General features: G+C 35.6%; 1 protein-coding gene across 9 annotated transcripts in view; it reads right to left on the bottom strand.

Annotated features, from left to right (window-relative positions):
- Positions 1–21066, bottom strand: part of Dmd (dystrophin) — a 2040854-nt gene that overhangs the window by 682430 nt on the left and 1337358 nt on the right. For all 9 annotated transcript variants that reach the window (XM_070040660.1, XM_070040663.1, XM_070040664.1 and 6 more), the window contains one exon: positions 10155–10256. In XM_070040660.1, the coding sequence (XP_069896761.1) occupies positions 10155–10256 (102 nt within the window). The remainder of the gene's footprint in view (positions 1–10154; positions 10257–21066) is intronic.

The following is a 21066-nucleotide window of genomic DNA, read 5'->3' as shown; positions in this document are numbered from 1 at the left end:
AAGAGTCTCATGAACTTTTCTACCTTGGCTGGTTTGAACCATAATTCCCAGATCTCGGCCTCCCAAGTAGGAAGATTATACAGGTGTGAGCCACTAGTGCTCAGCTGAATCCATTGCTTATTAACAAGGGTGTTTTAGTAAATATTTATGAATTTAATTAAACTGAACAATAATGCTATGTGAAGGATGGAAAAATTAAATTAATCAAGTGTTCCTCTCCCCAATTAAATATATGAATTGTATACCAGTGATGACTTTTCTTAGAGAGGAGTTAAAAAGTCTTTATGCAATGTTTTTCAGGTATGTAATCATTTTATTAGGCTTTTATAATTCCTAAATAAAACTGTACTTGAAAAATTAATCTCCTAAACCAATGTTACAAATTCAGGTTTCTAAAATATTGGCTGGTATTAGCCCAGAAGTCTCCTCCCTCATGGCTTAACATGCTCTTTCCTTAGGCAACACTAGGCCCATGTAGTAAAGGCAGCAAATGATCAGCCCCTAACCCCCTTTCCCAGAGAGAGCACCCTGTTGAGATAGCTATGACCATATAAGGCAATGAGATTTCTTATGATTGGCTTATGTTCTACTTGTTTTCTATAGTGTAAGCATTTCACTTAATGAGGTATAATGCTAATGCTAGTATTTAAGATATATATTAAAATACATATTTATTTTACAACCTGTCTTTTAAAAGCAAATTGACTATTTGGGATTCACCTGAAGTATGTTCTGCACTGAACATTATCATGTTGCAAGTACATCATTGTATAACTAAACAGGACAATTGATGTTAATAATGACATCCCACAATTACATTGGGATTTCAAATCAGAAGTCTTAGAGTTGAGACCTAATCCATGACTACTGATTAGGTGATCCTTAGCAAATCGGAGAGGTCACAGAGATTTATCTTCCTTGAAAGTTGGATGTAATACTATCACCTAACTCATAGCTTTGTTGGAGAAACTAAATGAGATGTTTTATGTGAAAAGAACTCTGAACTGTAAAGTACTATAAAATTGTTGGTTAGATATTATGCACAGCCTAATGAAGCAAAACAGAAGATAGTCAATAAAAGTTTTCATTAAAATAGTTACAATAAAATATATGAGTGCTTTAAAAGACTAGGTTTTAGTTATCTGGAAATAGTCAATATCCCATTTATTAATACATGAGCATTGAAAAGATTATTCAAACTTATCTGGTGTTATCTTGTCAACTGTTCTTTCTAGATGAGAAATAAAGTATTATCATATTTTCAAAGACAAAAATTAAGTGAAACTCCCAATTTTCCAGGATATTGCAAAGGACCAAACAGTACAATGAGCTCAGAATTGTATATTTCTCATTTTAAAAATAAGTTTTAGCAAATGAAATCATGTTTTGAATAACTATACTTTTGGATTTAGCTTATCACAAACACTCTTGCAATATGTTTAGTATCTTTAAGAATCTTGTGTGCTTTAGAGGTGAAACTGATTATAATATATTATGGAAGTTCTTGTGTGTGTGTGTGTGTGTGTGTGTGTGTGTGTGTGTGTGTGTGTGTATGTGTGTGTGTGTGTGTGCGCGCACACACACACGCGTGCACGCATGTGCGAGTGTGCACTACCAGGGCATGAACTCAGGGCCTGGGTGCCATTGCTTAGCTTTTTTGCTCAAGGCTGGCACTCTACCATTTGAGCCAAAGAAATGGTTCTCATAGTTAATTGGAAATTCGAAATTCACAGACTTTCCTGTCTGGAATGGTTTCAAACTGCAATCTTATAGAACTCAGCCTCCTGAATAGCTAGAATTACAGGCATGAGCCATCTGCACCAGGATCTTTTTTGTTTTGCTGCATTTTGTTTTTAGCTTCTCTAACAGGGGTGCATGTATTTTTTTCTCATCTTTTTCATGAGGCTGTAAAATTCTTTTAGGTAGCAAAAAAATTTTTGGCTACAACAACCAATGCAGTGTCCTTCATATAATAAACTTTAAGTAATACTCAATAAAAGGCTGTAAAAGATAACAATTTGCTACACATAATAGGAATATAGGGCTGGGAAGGTGGCTCAGTGGCAGAGTGCTTGCCTCACATGCATGAGGCCCTGGGTTCAATTCCTCAGCACCACATAAGCAGGAAAGAAGCCGGAAATGGCGCTGTGGCCTTGAGCTGAAGAGCTGAGGGATAGTGCCCAGGCCCAGATTTCACGCCCCACCACCCACAAAAAAAAAATAATAATAATAATCTATATGGAAATTGAAGGAAACCAAAGTATTTAAATTCCAACTTATTTTAAGAAAAAAATCAATAGGATAATAGTTATCAAGTCCTACTCTTGACCAGAATTGGAAAATTTTGACAGGATTCATATTGTACCAAAAGGAGGAAACTAGGAGCATTTTTAAATGACAAATTTAGTTTCTTTTGAATTTAGCATTATTGTCCATTGCCTATACCTATTTTGAAATAGTTCTTAAATATCAAAACAATCATAACCAATGATGTAGAATGCCTTCCTTACAAAGAGTAGATATTAGTTACAAGGAAAAAATGATTATCTACTGAAAAAAATATCATCTATTGAATACATAAAGGAATCTAACTATAGCTGTAAACATGCAGACATGTATAGGATCATTGGAACAGAAACATCCACATTTTTGTCAGTCTAATGCATTTCATACAAGTGAGGCCCAGTGAAAACAGTGGACTAATTCTGTCATGAATGACTGAACCTAAATTGAGACTTTTGTCCAAATCTTTTCTCAGTAGCAAGTTCTCTACATTAGTAGAGAACTCACATTGGTCTTGATAATTTTGCTGTATCTCGACTGCTTTATTTTGAATTGTAAGGTTTCACATTATCCTAAAATACATGTCTCAAGGGACATATATTTGGAATGCTTATATAAGTATATTGAAAGAACTTGGCTAAGCAAATAAAGAGGGATGAAAGTTGATAAATATTTAGCAATTATTTCTAGTGTACCACAATCTCATATGCACCACTGGAAGAGGTAATTATGAAAATGTTCTTAAAGACAATTTTAAGAGGTTAACTAAATTACACTATTGGGGAAATGAAGAGTACATATTTAAGAAAAATAAAAACATCAACTTTTATAACATTTTGTAAATGGGTTTTAAATTTTGAAATTTACTGAGAAAATAAAATAAAATGCCATCGCTGGTAGCTGACAGCCAGTGAGACAATGATAGACCCAGTTAAACATGAAAAACACTTAGAGAAAACAAATTACGAAAAAACCAGGCTACAGCATGACCAGGTTTGGAGCAACAAGAGTGCTCTGCCATCACAGAAATGACGGTGTGCTACATTGCTGCTCCTTTAACACTGGAATGGTCTATCTCTGTTCCAATTCTCTCACCATCTGTATAAAATCTGTGATAATACTCTCTCACCATATTGTCTCTGTTTCTTGACAGCATCTATCCACACAGGGCTTGCACTTTCCAGAGTCACTCAGCCAAAAGAACTCATTAAGCAATTCTTTCTGAAGTTCCTATAGTGGGATGTTCTATATTCATTCTGGAGGATTTCCTCCCTGCAAATGCTCCTAATTATTAAATTATAGGTATATTCCTCATAGTCTCAGCCAAAGTGTTTTAACAGTATCCTGTGGGGATTCAAAGCCTGTCATGTTGTGAATAACTTGGAAGATCATATCAAAATTTGAGTAATTATCTTCAAAAGTTTACATTGATCATTTTCTTTAAAGTATTTTTACAAGCCAGATAGTAGTGGCTCAGCCTGTAATTCTGGCTATTGATGAGGCTGAGATATGAGAGGATCACAGTTCAAATTCAGCCAGGGCAGAAAGGACTGTGAAACTCTTATTTCCAATTAACTAGCTAACAGCCAGAAATGTGGCTCAAGGGGTTGAGTGACAGCTTTAAGGGAAAAAGCTAAAGAACAACACTGACATCTGAGTTCCAGTCCTAGAATTAGCAAAAATAAATAACAAATTTTATCTTTAAATTGGGAAAGTGGTACTCTTCACCTGTTTAATTATAATACTACAATTTTTAGTCTAAGACATTTTCTTCCATTGTAAAACAAACATATTTTTCAAAAAATACATGTTGGCTACTCATGTTAGTGATTTATAAAATATATCTAGTATTGTCACATTCTTTCTATAAGTCCCTTCCCTTATTTTCTATTGTCACTGTGCTCACCAAAATTGGCAGTCATAATAGATTTGATCATTTGATTGACTCTGTTCCTTTTCTATTTCTGTGTTATAAAATTATGATAGCAGGTAAATAAGATTGTATGCATGACATGAATTATAAAACCCAAATGTTGTTATAATTTGAGTAATATTTAATTGGGAAACATTATGTCGAAGAAAAAATTAATCAATTTAAGATATTTAATTGAACAAGAATACACCAAAAATAATATGCAATCATATAATCCATATATAAATCTTAAAATACACATCAGTTATAATATTCCAAGCACTGCTAGAAAAAAACATAGCCTTAGGAAGTTCTTGGAAATGTTAAGATGTTGATATTGGCAGTAGAACAAACTCACTGGGATAAACATAAAACAGCTTAATCTGTTAATTAACAACACAAAAGCTAGAAAAAAATGAAACATCCTTGGTTGTGATTGAATGTAATTGAAAATGACTAATGATGCTGTCATTTTGCAGCTTATATCTGAGGAAATGATACCTGGAGGATTATAATTGCCCTCTTGACCATTTGTCTATTGCAATTACTTTGTGTTAAATATTGGGATGGAAGCCTTTGGCAAAATGCAAAGGCAACTCACCAATCTTTTACTGTTATATTTAAAAATAGTTCGAAGGGTAGCAGTAAAATTTATCATAGGGTTTAGGCAAGCAAGATTTCTTTTGATAATATAAAAAGCTAGCAAATCAAAACGAGCTGGTTTCATCTTATCACTTCCGCAAATAACTAAGACATTTAAAATTCCATTAATGCTCTCAGGTCTAATACATGGAACACAATATAAATATTTCAAAATATACATGCACATGAAAAATTTTAACAAAAAGTTATGTTTAAAATCAATATGGATATAAGAAAGTGCCATCTCATTGCTTCTGTACAGAGCTTAAAAGTAACACTTTTAAGAACCAAATAGCAAATTATTTATGTATCTATACTTGTTAACACTGTTGTCAGTCATGGCAGTCATTTTCTTTCCATCCCTGTCTCCTTTCCTTTCTCCCTCCCTCCATCATTCTCTTTCTTTCCCTCTTCCTATCTTATTTTATCTTTTGGAAGTACCTGATTTATTTTGAGGCAAGTTGTCCAGGTTAGCCTTGAGCTTATGCTCTTCCTGCCTCCGTCTCCCCAGTGCTGGGATTACAGATATCAAATACCACACCTAACTGCTTTTTTGCTATTTAAGTATTGAAGGGGAATCTATTGATGTCCTAGTTTTTTTATCTCTGGAAAATAAAACTTATTGGAATTGTTTTTACAAATGATAGTATAAAATATATTATTACCAAAGATGTAACTAGCAAAACTTTATTTAATTTGGAAAATTAATCTTCAACACTTTCTGAAGTTAAAATGGCTGGACCATATAAAAGCAAAATGAAATAAAGGGGCAAGGGTACCAACACACAGGAGAGAAGAGGGGAGAAAGCAAAACAAAGATGTTTAAATCATCAATCATATTATTCTTAGGTGAATTCAATGAATTGTACCACAGATCTAATATTACATTTGATCATTAGGAATTAACTCAAAATTACTTTTTAACTTTAAGGAAATCCTCAAAGAAAATGACCAAGTTGGTTAGTCAGTGATAAATTAAAATTAACAAAAACAGAAGCAAAAACAACTTCCCACACAAATAAAAACAAACAAAACCCCAAATACCCAAAAATGTATTATCTTTTGGCCCATAATCTTTGATTTCTTATCAGTGCTCATCAGTTAAGCTAAAGCAAGTTTTACAAAGTGTTACTGTGTTCTTAACTCCAATCTGAAATTTTCTTGAAACAAAACTGTTTGCCATAGTAATCGAAGAAAAAAAATGGCAATGTCATTTCCCTGTTTTCACATACATATCTCACTGCATCTGCATAAAATAGACATATCAAAATAAAGTCTCCTTACTCAAGTAATTGATGTGAATGTTTTTTTAAAGGAAAGCAATTCTAAAATTCAACATTTTTGAAAGATATCTTGAGAAATTAATGAAGCAAAGAGAAGAAGACAGATCCTGAATAAAGATGAGGCCGTCTCCGAATTGGAACTCTTCATGGAAGGTGAATGCAGAACCGATATGCTGTCTGACACAGAATGTGGAGATGCCAATCTCCACATTGCCTAAGAAACAGAAGCATCTTCTGATATGTCCTTAATTAGGATGTTTATAAATTGGTGGACATCCTAACCCTCATTTTTTTTTTGGCCTGGGCCCTCTCCCTGAGTTTCCTTTTCTTTTCTTTTCTTTTTTGTTGAGGGTGTGGGTCAATGCTAGCACTCTCCCACTTGAGCCTCAGCTCCACTCCTGGTTTTTGGTTAATTGGAGACAAGAATCTCATGGACTTTCTTGCCTGGGCATGCTTAAAAACTCAGTCTTCAGATCTCAGTCTCCTGAATAACTAGTATTACAGCTGAGAGCTACTTGGTGGCCAGCTCTAATTATCCATTTTAACACTGAAGCACATATACATTTCATAAGAGATTTGCATATTCTGCTTTCAGAACATCACTTTTTCTTCATAATTATCTTTGCCAAATAAACTATTCCCTAAAATATAAGCAGAAGTAAGACTACTCTGGTAAAGTGTACCACCAGGTTTTCCTGACTGGTTTCCTTTCTACTAAAGGTCTGGGAAAACTCAGGATTAAGAAGAGGTACTAGAAATAGAATGATTAACAAATTTTGGAATAAAGACTTAATGTGGAAATGCCTGTGGGTTGGTAGTATCTGAGCAATGGATCGGCCTCTAGGAAAATTGGTCCTAACCTTATTTAAAAAGAAGCTCTGAGACATGCAGAGATTTGAGCAGCCCTAACACTCACTTTCATGTTATGTAGTTAAGTGCCAGGCTCTGACCTGTGAGGTAATCTTTTTTAAACATATTTTTTATTGTAAAAATACTATACAAAGGGGTTACAGTTACATGAGTAAGGTAATGAGTACATTTCCTATAGAGTACTGTTGCCCCCTCCTTTGTTTTTCCCCTACCATCCCTTCCCTCCCCACCTCCGCAACTCCTCCCTCCCCCCCCAAGCTGTAAAGTTCGTTTTCAACATAATGTCTTGTATAACTCATTGTTACAATGGTCAACCTGTATCCTTGTTTCAGGATTTTGTTATTTCCCTTCCTCTCCCAAATTAGAAAAAAAAATGTATATATAAGATGCAGGGAAGGGGAAACAAAGGAGGAGGCTACAATGCTTGATAAGAAATGTACTCATTATCTTGCCCATGTAATTGTAACCCTTCTGTACAGTATTCTCACAATAAAAAAATAATGAAAAAAAAAGATGCAGGGCACCAGAATCAAATACAATGAAAGCAGGGGTTATACTATAGGAGAAGAAAATACAAAAGAAACAAAAAATAACATAGTGCATTATAAGTACATTAAAAACTACAGCAACAAAGCACAACCATGTTTATCGCAGCATTATTCACCATAGCAAAGATATGGAACCAACACAGATGTCCCTCAGTAGATGAATGGATCAAGAAAATGTGAAAATGTGGGATGTATGTGTGTATATATACATATATATGTATATATATATATATGTATTCTATTCCTCCATCAGAAAGAATGACACTGCCCCATTTGTTAGGAAATGGAAAGACTTGGAAAAAATTATATTAAGTGAAGTAAGCCAGGCCCAAAGAAACATAGGTCCCATGGTTTCCCTTATTTGCAATAACTAGTATATGTCTAGGACAAGCAGAAAAGGTCAAAAGCTATGTACATGTGACCATATAAGATGATGCTAAGAGGTAATCCTTTTGAGTCTCTAGTATTTTAAAATATTACAATCATAAGGTAGAGCGTAGCTCTAGTGGTAGAGTTCTTATCAAGCATGCACAAAGCCCTGGACTCTATTCTCAGTACCACAAATAAGATGGTGAGTTAACTGTTTCTTCACACTCCATACATCTAAACCAATCATTCCCTTTATACTTGATAAATTGATTCTTTTTCAAATTCCAAGGGAAAGTAGTAGAACACTAGTGACTTTCATGGAAATTCTACCTCTCCCAAGTATGCTGAATAGAGAAGAAGCAGGAAGCAGGAAAAAAGAAAAAGGATGTAACAAAACTGACCTACAAAAGACTTTTAAGGGAGGTACAGGAGAAGGGAAGCTATATCTCCTTGCTGTTTCTTTCATTTTGGAAGAGTTATTCTATTACAAAGCTAATACAGCAGCAGAAAGTAGGCTTGCTCAACAACAACACATGCAGGTTCTGATTTCAAAGTAGCTTAGAAGTGGATGGTGTGGGTAGAGGTGACATTCAATTAATCCCCATGGCTTGAGTTGTGTTATATATTATGAAAGCAAAATTTACCTCAACTTTGTATGTAGGTTTTTCACTGTTTATTTTTAAGGTACAAATAAAGCCAAATTAAATTCACATTTGTAATCTGTACCAATTGGTGTTAAATCTTGGCTCATTGTTATAACCATATGGTATTAAGGTTCTGGGAATCAACCAAGAGAGGATACAATGGACTTATGCAATGGTTCATTTCTTCATTTCATAGCTTTCTACAATGAAGGCCAGCCTGGTAAACACCCTCGGGACTAATTTTCTTTAAAGTATCATTAGAAGCCATGAAACTTACTGTTTTCAGGGCTGTTTCTAACTCTTCATTCTAAATACCAAATACATCATTAATTTATGAAAAAATGATCATACTGAGCTTCAAAGTGTATGAAAATGATGTGTATGTGTTTGTGTGTGTGTGTGTGTGGTGTGTGTGTGTGTGTGTGTGTGTGTGTGTGTGTTTATTCTAGGAGTGGAGATAAATTCATTTCCAAAAGCTGTGCCTTTTTAACATCTGGTGTTTGGACATTATGTTCAGGCCCAAACTTTTAATTTACTAAAGGAAAAGTTCATGTAAACTGTGGGAAAAACAAACAATTTTCTAGAAATGAAGTTTGGGCCAAGCACAAAGGAAACTAAGTGGTGACCTTCGAGACAGAATCTAAGTCATGGTAATGTTGTTTGCAAGGACAAACTGGTGCTGTATAATGAGGTTATTGACCTGCACTGTTTTAGAGCAGTTTTAAACATGAGGGAGGTGCTCACTAAATCTCAGCCTGCAACATTAGCTGAGAATCCAAGACTGATCGATAAACAGCCACCATTACAGGCTCTTGGGAATCTTCATCATAATGGAAGCTATTATAATTTTGGTCAGGTACAGAGAATCAGGTAACCTATACCAAGCATCTCTTTATCACTGGACTCTAATTTACAAATGGAAGCCATTGATTAGCTGTTTTTTTTTTTTAAACTGGCCTGACATTCCCTTTCTATCCTCATATAAGGGCCTGTGAATAAATGTGCCCTAGACTTCACAATACACACCAAAAAGGAAAAGGAATAGAAAGCTTTCACCCAAGCCAGCTTTTTTACCAAGGAAAGAAGCAATTACATGACATTTTACTAAAAATTCTTGACCCAATAAAGTACTGAAGCCCGAATGCCAGTTTTCCTCTTTCATAAAAAAGAGCAACAGAGAAAGGAAAGGTCACAGACCATATTGTGATTCTTTACAGCTGTTGGAGACAGACAGTATGATGCAGTAGCTTGATTTGAATTAAGCCAAACAATATGAAAAGCATCAAGGCTGGAAAGCAAAGCAATAAAGCCCCAAAGAATTTAATCTACCTTGAAGGTGGTACTACTTTGTATATTGATAGTAGCACACCAGGACAGAAATGAGTCCTTTAATGCAATGACTCTTCATAGCCTTAAGATCACAATATATAAATAGGGTATGTTGACCAAAAAGACAGCTTTGCCTCTGCTAGTGCAGTATGACCAATATTTCCTTACAAGTTATTTCATTGATTATAAATAGACCACGTCAATTGCAAATGTACAACAGGGGAAGCGTAACCCATTATGAGGTAATGGATATTGCTAGAGGTTGCTTCATTACCTTCACTGGCTGAGTGGCTGGTTTTTCCTTGTACAAATGCTGCCCTTTAGACAAAATCCTTTCCACATCCGGTTGTTTAGCTTGAACTGCTACTTCAGTTTCCTGGGGAAAAGAACCCATACAGTGAAGATTAACTTCACAGTTAGCAATAACATTACTAAATTTAAATATACCCTTGGAGACTCCACATGTATTGCAGATCAATTTCTACATGGTTCATAGGGGACCAAAAGAAATGTAGCTTTTGATGCACAGAAAAAAAAAATTTGAGGCCTCTGAGAAACATACTAAAGTTGAAGATTTTTGAATTATATAATAATGTTATTAAATAAAATGCAGACACTAGTTTTCTATATTTCTAAAATATAAACTGCCCCAATATAATATATGCATATAAATATAAGTATTAACTTCAATAATCTCAATAACCCTAATGTTTATTTTACTCTATAGATTTCTTTCACAGGATTTTATTTTGCCTTTTGGATCAAAATTTTTTTGTGAAATGAAAATCAAGTAATTATTTTCAAATCATCATCAAAATTATCTTTCTTTCTGAAGACCAAACATTTAAAATGTAGTATCAAAGCTTATTATTTATTAAGCAAACAAATTAAATGGGATTTTATGTTAAAAAACAAATTTTATTGCTTGTTTTTCTTTAGTCTCAGGAAGACTGAAGCAAGACAGAAGCATATCCTGTTAGGTATATGCATTAAAGAGTTTTGTTAGTGATTGCTGCCTAGCTTTCTTGAAGAGAAAACAAAAGGAATGTGCATAAATTGAAGCTGAAGGAAGTAAAGTTAAATATTATAGAAAACTTTTTGGATGGAACACTTGTTAAATACTAGGATAGAGTATCGATTAATCAATGTCAGGCATCAGTCAGGGCCTGGGCAATCTTCCTCAGAGAGCAGTTCTTGATTAACCCACATCTCTCTTCCTCCCTCTCCCACCCTCCAACCTTTCAGAACTGCTGCCTGTACGTGTCTTCATGTGGTTGCCTCCTTTATATACTGGGTTTCCACCTACACCCTCTTCTCAGTCTTCAAGGGCAGGAACCTTCTGATCCTACATCAGTATAATCTTATACAACATAGTAGAGTTGTTGTGGTTTATGGATGCTTAGCACATGCTATTTAGAGAGACTAGTTCTCCAGTTCTTATAATGACTATCCAGGGAGACAGGTGGCATGGTCTAAAGTATAATGTAACTATGGTGTGTTATGATTGATGAAAACAAAAAAATTGAGACCATTTAAATATGACTATAGAGTGGAGGTAGGGACAGAGTCAGATGCTCTTGGACTTATTTTAAGTAAGGTGACAATGTCACCTCTCAGGAGACTGAAAGACATATAGAAATATGCAATGTTAGCATATTGGAAAAGAGTTATCCAGGAAGAGGAAAAAGTATAGAAATGGTGAAGAACTTGGCTTGTGTAATAAATCAAAACTGTAAAATCTTTTTTCAACACAATCTATGATCTATCAGACATTACAAGATAGAAAACTCTCTCCCTCCCTTCCTGTCAAATTGTTCACAAGTGCAAATCCATGTAAATTCTATACCTTCAGAAAATGACCACAAATAGTTAAATAATTAATAATTGTACCAACATTTTGGGTATAATGGCAAATGATTAACAAGCTCTTCTTCTGCCTGTATCATATTCTTCAATCATAAAGAACTTTAAGAATTCCAAAGGACAGCCAGGCGCTAGTGGCTCACACCTGTAATCCTAGTTATTCAGGAGGCTGAGATCTGAGGATTGCAGTTCAAAGCAAGCCCAGGCAGGAAAATCCTAGAGACCCTATCTCCAATTAATCACCAGAAAACCAGAAGTGATGCTGTGGTTCAAAAGATATAGCGCACGCCTTGAGCTAAAGAGTTTAGGAACAGCATCCAAGCCCAGAGTTCAAGCCCCACGACTGACCAAAAAAGAAAAAAAAAATCCAAAGTACATAGCGAAAAGGTGCTATTATTCATACGGCACTGGCAGATAAACAAATTTAAGAGATTACCTTTGATATTACAGAGAATTTCCTTAGAAAATGCATATAACAGATTTTTAACTAGTGAAAGTTTTATTGGCAAATAAGCAGAAACAGCAGCAATCTTGACATTAGGGCAGTTCACATAGTACTTAAAATCTCATGCTCTAAGTATATAGTGCTAGAAAGACTTTGAAAAATATATCAGATAAATTATCCAGGTTTTGCAATGGTAGAAGTAAAAAAAAAAAGTATGACATAGTTGGCTCTCTGTGACTTGAGGTTCCTAAATTCAACCAACAGCAGATTGAAATTTTTGTAATGGAATATATTAGCACGGAACTTATACAAATACTTGCCTTGTCATCATTCTCTAAGCAACAAAGTACAACTAATAACAAGCATTTACATTGTACTATGTGACAAGCAATCCAGAAATGACTTAATGTATGTAAGATGTGGGTAGATTCTAAGTAATAAACACATAGTTTTCTATAAAGAACTTAAAGATTCACAGATTATGAGATCCAGAGAGGTACTTGGGACCAATCCCTGCCAGATACCAAGGAACAAAACAACATCCTCTCTCTCCAGATTACCAGCAAAGCCCTAGATTTAGTTTTCTCTTGAAAAGATTTTATAGCCATATAATTTTCCCAAAAAAATATTTCTTCTATCATTGAGCATTTCCTTCTATCATCACCACTGTGATCTCTTCATTCTTCAATGAAATAATGAACAACTTGGATAAAATTTACTCCCTGCCCTATAGAAATAGAGCAATAAGTGAGAGAAATTATGTTAAACTCTAGATTCTTTGTGATTACTTCTTGTTGGCACATTTTTAAAGAACTAGATCTCTAATTACATGCACGTTTAATAAATCACTTTAGAAAGACCATTTTGAAGATGAATTTGTGTAATTTACCTCACTACATTTATTTTCTGTATGAATTTATTAATAAAAAGATAGGTCAGTTATTCAGGGCAAGATATTATTGCTAAAAGGGTCAAATGCAGTAAAACCAATTATATTCACTTGAAATATTCTTACATAACTTTTCTTAAATGTAGGAGATAACTATCCTGAAAAATGGAAGGACAGGTGAAATCAGTTCAAAAGTTTTGGTATCCTTCCATAAAATAAACTTGACTCATGAAAGACATAAAGTGAAGCCATAAAAATTTCAAGAAACCCCACGTCTCTGCAATGAAAAGAAAATGCTAAAATCCTTAGCTGTGTTGAAAATGGCAACTAACTGTGATGATAATGCTAGTTGCTATAATGACACTAACAAACTAGAGTTTCTAAATATTTACTATGTGTCAAACATTGCTCTTTTTCATGTTTGCTTTACAAAGTGATTTTAAATAATTCCACAGATGTTGGAATTGAGAGAGAGATTAGGGAAATCATTAAAATCTGAAGCTCTCAAATAGCAGAATTGAGATTTTTTCCTAGAATATGTGTGTCACTAAATTGTACTACTTCCTCATTGTGTTTCTGTAAACTGTGTGTGTATGTGCATGTGTGTAAGTACTCATTATGGCTTCTTGTTAAAATTGACAGATTAACATGACTCTTAATATCATGGTCTTTGTACCCTTTAATAAATTAGACAATATTTTTATAGGATTTAAATGAAAGAAAATCCAGTCTCTGCCACACAAAAGGAAATATATTCTTACACTAGCCTTGAAAAATGCTCCAAGTGCTTTTCTTTTTGGTGTATGATTGCCAAAACTCTGATATCCAGGTCAGAGAATGGTTTGAGTAAACCCTTTATCTCATAAATGGCCTCACATCTCTTTATGAGTTAAGAGAAGGTGAAAAAGGCCATCACTGAAATGGAAACACAGCTAATTATAGTGGCTAGTTTTTCTAACTACAAAGTGTTAAACTTCAAAGTATATTCAGACAAGAAAGTCTTCATGGGATTTCAACAAAAAACTCACTTCTAATAATAGAACATTTCAACTTAGGTTTTCCTCCCTGACATTCTTAATGTCTCTATAATGCAAAAGTTAAGACCTTTATGGTACAACCAGAAGTTTATTTCATCATAGTATTGATAACTGGTTACAATGTCAATTATTTTGAGAAAACAATTTGCATTAATTAGGTAATGAGGAGTTATCCTTCATTAATACTCCCTAGGCAAATGGAACACTCCATTTTCAAATTCTATCCTCATAGATATTTGAAATGAAGTAATTCTATTTCAGTTATTTCTTATTAAATAGCTTTACTAATACTGGACGATTACAAATCTGACAAGCAGAGAAAGTTAGTGATCAAAAGAAATGAATAAACAGAACTTTGGAGGGCAGCATTTGTCTTGTATGACAGTATACAGACATATGTCTCAAGCAAATTAATATATACTTGTTTTATATGAACTGATTTATAGAACATATTTATTTTTAGCTAACATTAAATTTATTTATTTTATCTGGTGAGAAATATACATGTTTGCAAGTTGAATCTTTTCAGTCAGTTTATTCATTTTGAATACATTTTTTGTGCCAGTCCTAAGGCTTGAATTCAGGATCTAAGAGCTACTCCTAGGTGTTTTTGCTCAAGTCAAGCACTCTACCATTTGAGGCACAGCTGCACTTTAGACTTTTTGGTAGTTAATTGGAGATTAGAGTCATATGGATTTTCCTGCCAGGGCTGGCTTTGAATTGTAATCCTCAGATTTCAGCCTCCTGAGTAGCTAGGATTACAGGTGTGAGCCACCAGTGCCTAGAATGAACACTGCATTTTTAATTCAACAGTAAATTCATAGTGTGTATTTATGTGTAAAACTAGAAACTGGTATGCCTAAGGATAGTATAAAGGGAATAAATTTTGCTTTTCTTCTTTTCCTTTCTTATTTTAAGTTTACTAGATGTTTCCTTTATTGAGCACACTGCTAATCTTCATATGTGTATATATGTATTTCCATACATGTAACAAATTTATACCTCAAACATACTATGAGAAGGATCCAAACAGCCCATATATATATATATATATATATATATATATATATATATATATATATATATATATATATATATATATATATATATATATATATATATATAAATTGGAAAAACATGTACCAAGGTTTCTTGTGCTACAGTATTTGGGATAGGAACTAAAAATACAGGAATGTGGACGCATAAACATATACTAGACTTAGAGGACAACAGGTATAACAATCAATAAAGTACAATGTATAAGGACTACAGATCAAGCAGTTATTTTGTGCTTGAATCACAAAAGGGTCAGGGTAGAAAGGCTTGGAGCAAAAATAGTTCATGTACATAGTATATAAACAGATGAATGGTAGAAAGTTATCTTAAGAAAAAAATTGAGGTATGCAAACAACAACCAGAAGAAACACAGATAATACATGTAGCCGAATGAGATAGAAATAGTACAGAAATAGAAGAGCCAGAAGATCCAGGCGTGCTAGTACACACCAGTAATCTCAGCACTCAAGAAGCTGAGACAGGAGGATCTCAAGTTTAAAGCCAGCTTGTGCTTCATATAAACATGTTGTCTTGAAAAAAAAAGCTAAAGAAAAACTCATCTCTTTTCTTACCTCAAATACCTTTTCTCAGAAGCTACAAAAGGATTTTACCCAAGGGAAAGTATTTTAATTATAACTGAATTTCTAAAAAGGAATATACAAACAGAAAAATATAAGATCTACTATTGGTGTGTGATTTCTGAATGTTGCTCCTGAAAGATAAACAAATTCAATAGCAAAATAACAAATCTTTATTTGCCGAGCCTTGGTATCCATTCATTTAGTGTTCTTGTTTATTTATATAAAAAATACCTCCTGTCACTGCCTATTTTGACAATCACCACACACAACAGTTTTCTTTCTAATCTAAGCATAGATGGTTAGAATGACTAGTGTGACACTGCATAAATTGCGAAGGGAATATTTTTGAAATTAGACTTTGTAGACATACAGTAGGACATATCTCAATTACACAGATGCTAAAAGGTAATAAGGAAGTGGTGCTGTGGCTCAAGTGGTAGAGTGCTAGCCTTGAACATAGAGGCTCAAGGAAGTGCCCAGGCCCTGAGTTCAAGCCCCAAATGGGCAAAAAAAAGATAATATCCCTTCTATTCAGTAAATGTATGATATTTGTAGAAACTATGATTTGGTCTTTGATTGACTGTTGTTCATTCATTCTTTTACTAGAGCTTATATTGCTGAATTTTGGCTTAACCATGTATCTTGCTTAGTCAATGGATGGTGAGAAGAAATGATTATGTGTAAGCTCTCTGCCAGATCTTAAAGGCAATTCAAATTTTACCAGTTCCTTCTACTCTTGTCTCTACGCATGAGAGAATAATATACCATATAAAGAAACTGTTCTTTCTGGTCAGTTCTTGTGGGGAGCCGGGGCAAATGCAATTAGACTCCGCCCACTCCCTTGCAGCTTTGAGGTAAACAACTCCATATTAGGCAGTGCTTGGCAGGCCGGTGGGTCCTGGGCTTTGCGCATGCGCGAGCCACGTAGAGTCCCCAGCCAATCCCGTGGCACTTGGTGACGGTGAAAGGCAGACGACCAATAGTAGAACGACATGTGTCCCTATTCCCCATATGAGCGGCCGTTTTTTTTGTGCGCTCTCTCTCGCGCTCAAGCTCTCCTACAAGTAAGAAGGCTCTCCAATAAAGTGTGATCTGAGAAGACTCCTGGTGTGGTGGTCGTTCTTCCTCGCTGGCCGAGAAGGCGTTCGCCGCAAGTTCTTGGAATAAGAAGACATTTAGAGGGCTGGGAAGGTGGCTCAGTGCTTGCCTTACATGCATGAGGCCCTGGGTTCAATTCCTCAGCACCACATAAGCAGAAAAAGCCAGAAGCGGGGCTTTGGCTCAAGTGATAGAGCACTAGCCTTGAGCTGAAGAACTGAGGGATGGCGCCCAGGCCCAGAGTTCAGGCCCCACAACCGACAAAAAAATAAAAGACATTTAGAGAATATCCACATAAACAAGGGAGTCTTATCCCAATCCATAGTGTAGAGCAAGTCTGCAGCTGATCCACATAAATGTTTGTTACATGTCACAGGCATTTTGGGATTGTTTGTTATTGTAGAAAGAGGTGACAATTACAATACTATAGGGACACAAACCAACCAACTAAAATATATAGCCTTCTGGATGGAAAGATCAAAGTAAGCCTTTAAAATAAATGTTCCCTGGTCCCATATATTGACTGCACCATCTCTCATTCCACATACAAACTATTTGCTAAAAAGGGTTGCAAGAAACGAAAAATGAAAATGGAATCAATATTGTGTTAGAGCCTGACTTTTCCGGCCTAGATTGTCAGGCTGATTCTGACAAATGAGGTCTGATGGATGGCAAAACACAACATTGTATAGTTGAGTTTCTTTCTCTTTCCCCTCATGCTGGGTGACTGTTCCTTTATTTATCTACAATTAGGTTTGCTAGACCACGGCAACATGGCTCTCTTTCACTGTAACTGCATGCTGTCAAGTATGTGCCAAGCTGATTGACAAAGAATGACAGGTTCTCTCTTTCCAATCTGGGATAATCAAGGGCAGCCCACCAAAGGGAGGCTTTCTTCTGATTTGCAGATTTATGGATTTCAAAAATAACCCATCCAAATATACAAAGTATAATATGGTATTGATTTTTAAAGTGGCAAGTGCTGCAAACCTGAGATGATAGAATCCACTATGCTGCATAACTGGGCATGTTCAAAGACAAAAAATGAGCGGACATAGGAGTGATCATCTGCAGATGAGACTGACACTTACAGAAGGTCTTTCAAAGACTTTGACTTTATTAGCCAAATCTCTTTATTCTATTCATCGAACACATCTTACAGATCATATGTTAAGTGCTAAACACTGCTTTGGGTTCTGTACATATGAAAGTGAAGAAAACAGATTTAGGTTTCCTGTTCTCCTGAAGCTTATATTTTAGTGGAGAGAAGAAGATAAATTATCATGTTATCCAGGTGCCAGTGGCTCATGTCTGTAATCCCAGCTACTCAGGAAGCTGAGATCTGAGGATCACAGTTCAAAGCCAGCCTGGGAAGGAAAGTCCATGAGACACTTATTTCCAATTAACCTCCAGAAAACTAGAAGTGGAGCTGTGGCTCAAGTGGTATAGTGCTTACCTTGAGCTGACGAGCTGAGGGACAGCACCCAGGCCCAGAGTTCAAGCCCTTCACCTGACCAAAATATATATAGATCACCTGACCAAAATATATATAGATCATGTATCAAAGAGGAGGAAGTGCTAAAGGGGAAAATAAAGCAGTAAACAACAGGCAGTTCATATATAGCTACTTGAGAGGCTGAGACCAGGAAGATTATGATTCAAGGCCATTCTAGTTAAACAAATGAGATCCCTTCTCAATCAAAAGCTTGGAGGCATATACCTGTCATTCTGATTGCATGGGAGGCAGATATTAGGGGATTATTATTCCAGGTCAGTTTATATAGAAAAAGTTATAAGAATATCTCAGTAGAAGCAAGCGTGATCTCATGATATGCACTTGTCATCTCAGTTATGATTGGAATCCCCAAAAGATCAGATCATGGTTCAGTCATACACTGACCAGGAAGTGACACTGTACTTCAAAAAAGTACCAGAGGGATGTGAAGCCTTGAGTTCAAACCACTGTACTGCTGAAGGGAGAAAGAAAGAGAGAGAGAGAGAGAGAGAGAGAGAGAGAGAGAGAGGGAGGGAGGGAGGGAGGGAGGGAGGGAGGACAAAGGAAATTAAGATAGAATGAAGGAAGGAGGGAAGAAAGGAAATAGGAAATAGGGAGTGATGAAGGGTGAAGGGAAGAAAGGAAGGAAGAGAAAGATAGGAAGAAAGAAAAAGAGAAAGAAAGAAACCAAAAATAAGCAAGCAAGCATTGGCTGTAGAATGGAGGTATTTGTATGGGTAAGGGGAGATTGTGTGTGTAGATTTTAGAAAGGGTCATCAATGCAAAGCCTTACTGAGAAGGTTAACTTTGAATGAAGATCACATTTTTTTCTAGATGAAGAGAGAGAATAAAAAAAAAAATCAGGAAGATTATCTCAGGGAATGAAAATCCACACAGACAAGACAACAAGTACTTAGACCCAAAATACAAGAACATATATAATCAATGGAAAATGTAAAGAAGCTATGATGGGTAGAATCTCGATTAGCAAGAGGAGAATAATGGGAAGCAGAACAGTGAGAGAGGATATAGAGAGTAGGTCCTACTGCGTACCTTGGTGACAACTTGGCTTGTTAGGAGATCCTGAACCATAGCAGGGTTTTCAGCAATGGAATCATATCGTCAACTTATTTTTAAATAGTTTGTCCCAGCTATTATGTTAAGATTAGATTTAGGGAGTGCAGAAAACAGCAGAAATGAATAGATTCTTAAAGGAAGAAATTTTGCATTGCTTGGAGAAAGTCAATGGAAACCTGTCTATGGACACCCTTGGCCATTATATAGAAAACTTTATACTTATAGTTCTTTTTTTTTTGGTCCGGTCGTGGGGCCTGAACTCTGGGCCTGGGCGCTGTCCCTCAGCTGTTCAGCTCAAGGCTAGCATTCTACCACTTGAGCCACAGCGCCACTTCCGGCTTTTTTCTTTTTGCTTATGTGGGGCTGAGGAATCGAACCCAGGGCCTCGAGCATGCAAGGCAAGCGCTCTACCACTGAGCCACCTTCCCAGTCCCATACTTATAGTTCTTAAATGAAGACAAGAGGTCTGAAATGCTCCCAGACTGGGAGGATTAATATCGTGAAAATGGCAACACTGCCCAAAGCTATCTACAAATGCAATGCAAAACCCATCAAAATCCCAACAACATTCTTCAATGATATCTAAGAGAAATTACAAAATTCATATGGAATAATAGAAGACCTCAAATAGCCAAAACAATCCTTAGCAAGAAGAACAGTGCTGGAGGATTATCAATAACAAACTTCAAACTCTATTACAAAGCTATTGTTACAAAAACAGCTTGGTACTGGTACATGACCAGGTTTGAGGATCAATGAAATAGAATTCAGGACCAAGAAATGCACCCAAAGACCTATAGCCACCTAATCTTTGTTAAGGGAGCCAAAAATGCAGGATGGAAGAAAGACAGCTTCTTCAACCAATGGTGCTGGCAGAATTGGCTAACCACATGTAGAAAACTGAAGTTATACCCTTCTATATCAATTACCTCAGTGTAAGACAAGATACAATGAAAATATTACAGGAAAAGATAGGGGAAACACTAGGTTTCCTTGGGACAGGTCGATACTTCCTAAGTAAAGATCCAGAAACACAACAAATCAAAGGCTGAATAAATGAGATTGCATTAAATTGCAGAGTTTCTGCATGGCAAAGGACATTGCTAACAAGATCAATAGAAAGCCCACAGACTGGAAGATCTTTACCCGCTGCACATCAGACAAGGGCCCCATATCTAAAATATACTTAGAGCTCAAAAAGTTAAACATCCTAAAAACAAATCCTCAATGAAACAACACCACCATCAACACATGGGCTAAAGACTTAAAGGGAGACTTCTCTGAAGAAGAAGTAAGAATGGCCAATAGACACACGAAGAAATGCTCAACTTCTGTGGACATGAATGCAAATCAAAACAACATTGAGTTTCAGTCTCACTCCAATTAGAATGGCCATTATCAAGAAAGCTAATAATAACAGATGCTTGTGGGGATGTGGCCAAAAAGGAATGCTACTACACAGTTGGTGGGAATGTAAACTTGTTCAACCACTCTGGAACGCACATCAGAAATTTCTCATAAGACTAAACATATACCTTTCCTATTAACCAGCAATCCCACTCATGTGTATTTACCCAAATGATGACAAATCAGCCTGCACAACCATGTTTACTGCAGCATTATTTACCATAGCAAAGGTATGGAA

The sequence above is a fragment of the Dipodomys merriami genome, unplaced genomic scaffold (genome assembly GCF_024711535.1).
Source record: "Dipodomys merriami isolate MVZ:Mamm:240054 unplaced genomic scaffold, mDipMer1.0.p SCAF_3, whole genome shotgun sequence".
Lineage (NCBI taxonomy): Eukaryota > Metazoa > Chordata > Mammalia > Rodentia > Heteromyidae > Dipodomys > Dipodomys merriami.
This window is presented reverse-complemented; position numbering and strand designations above follow the sequence as displayed.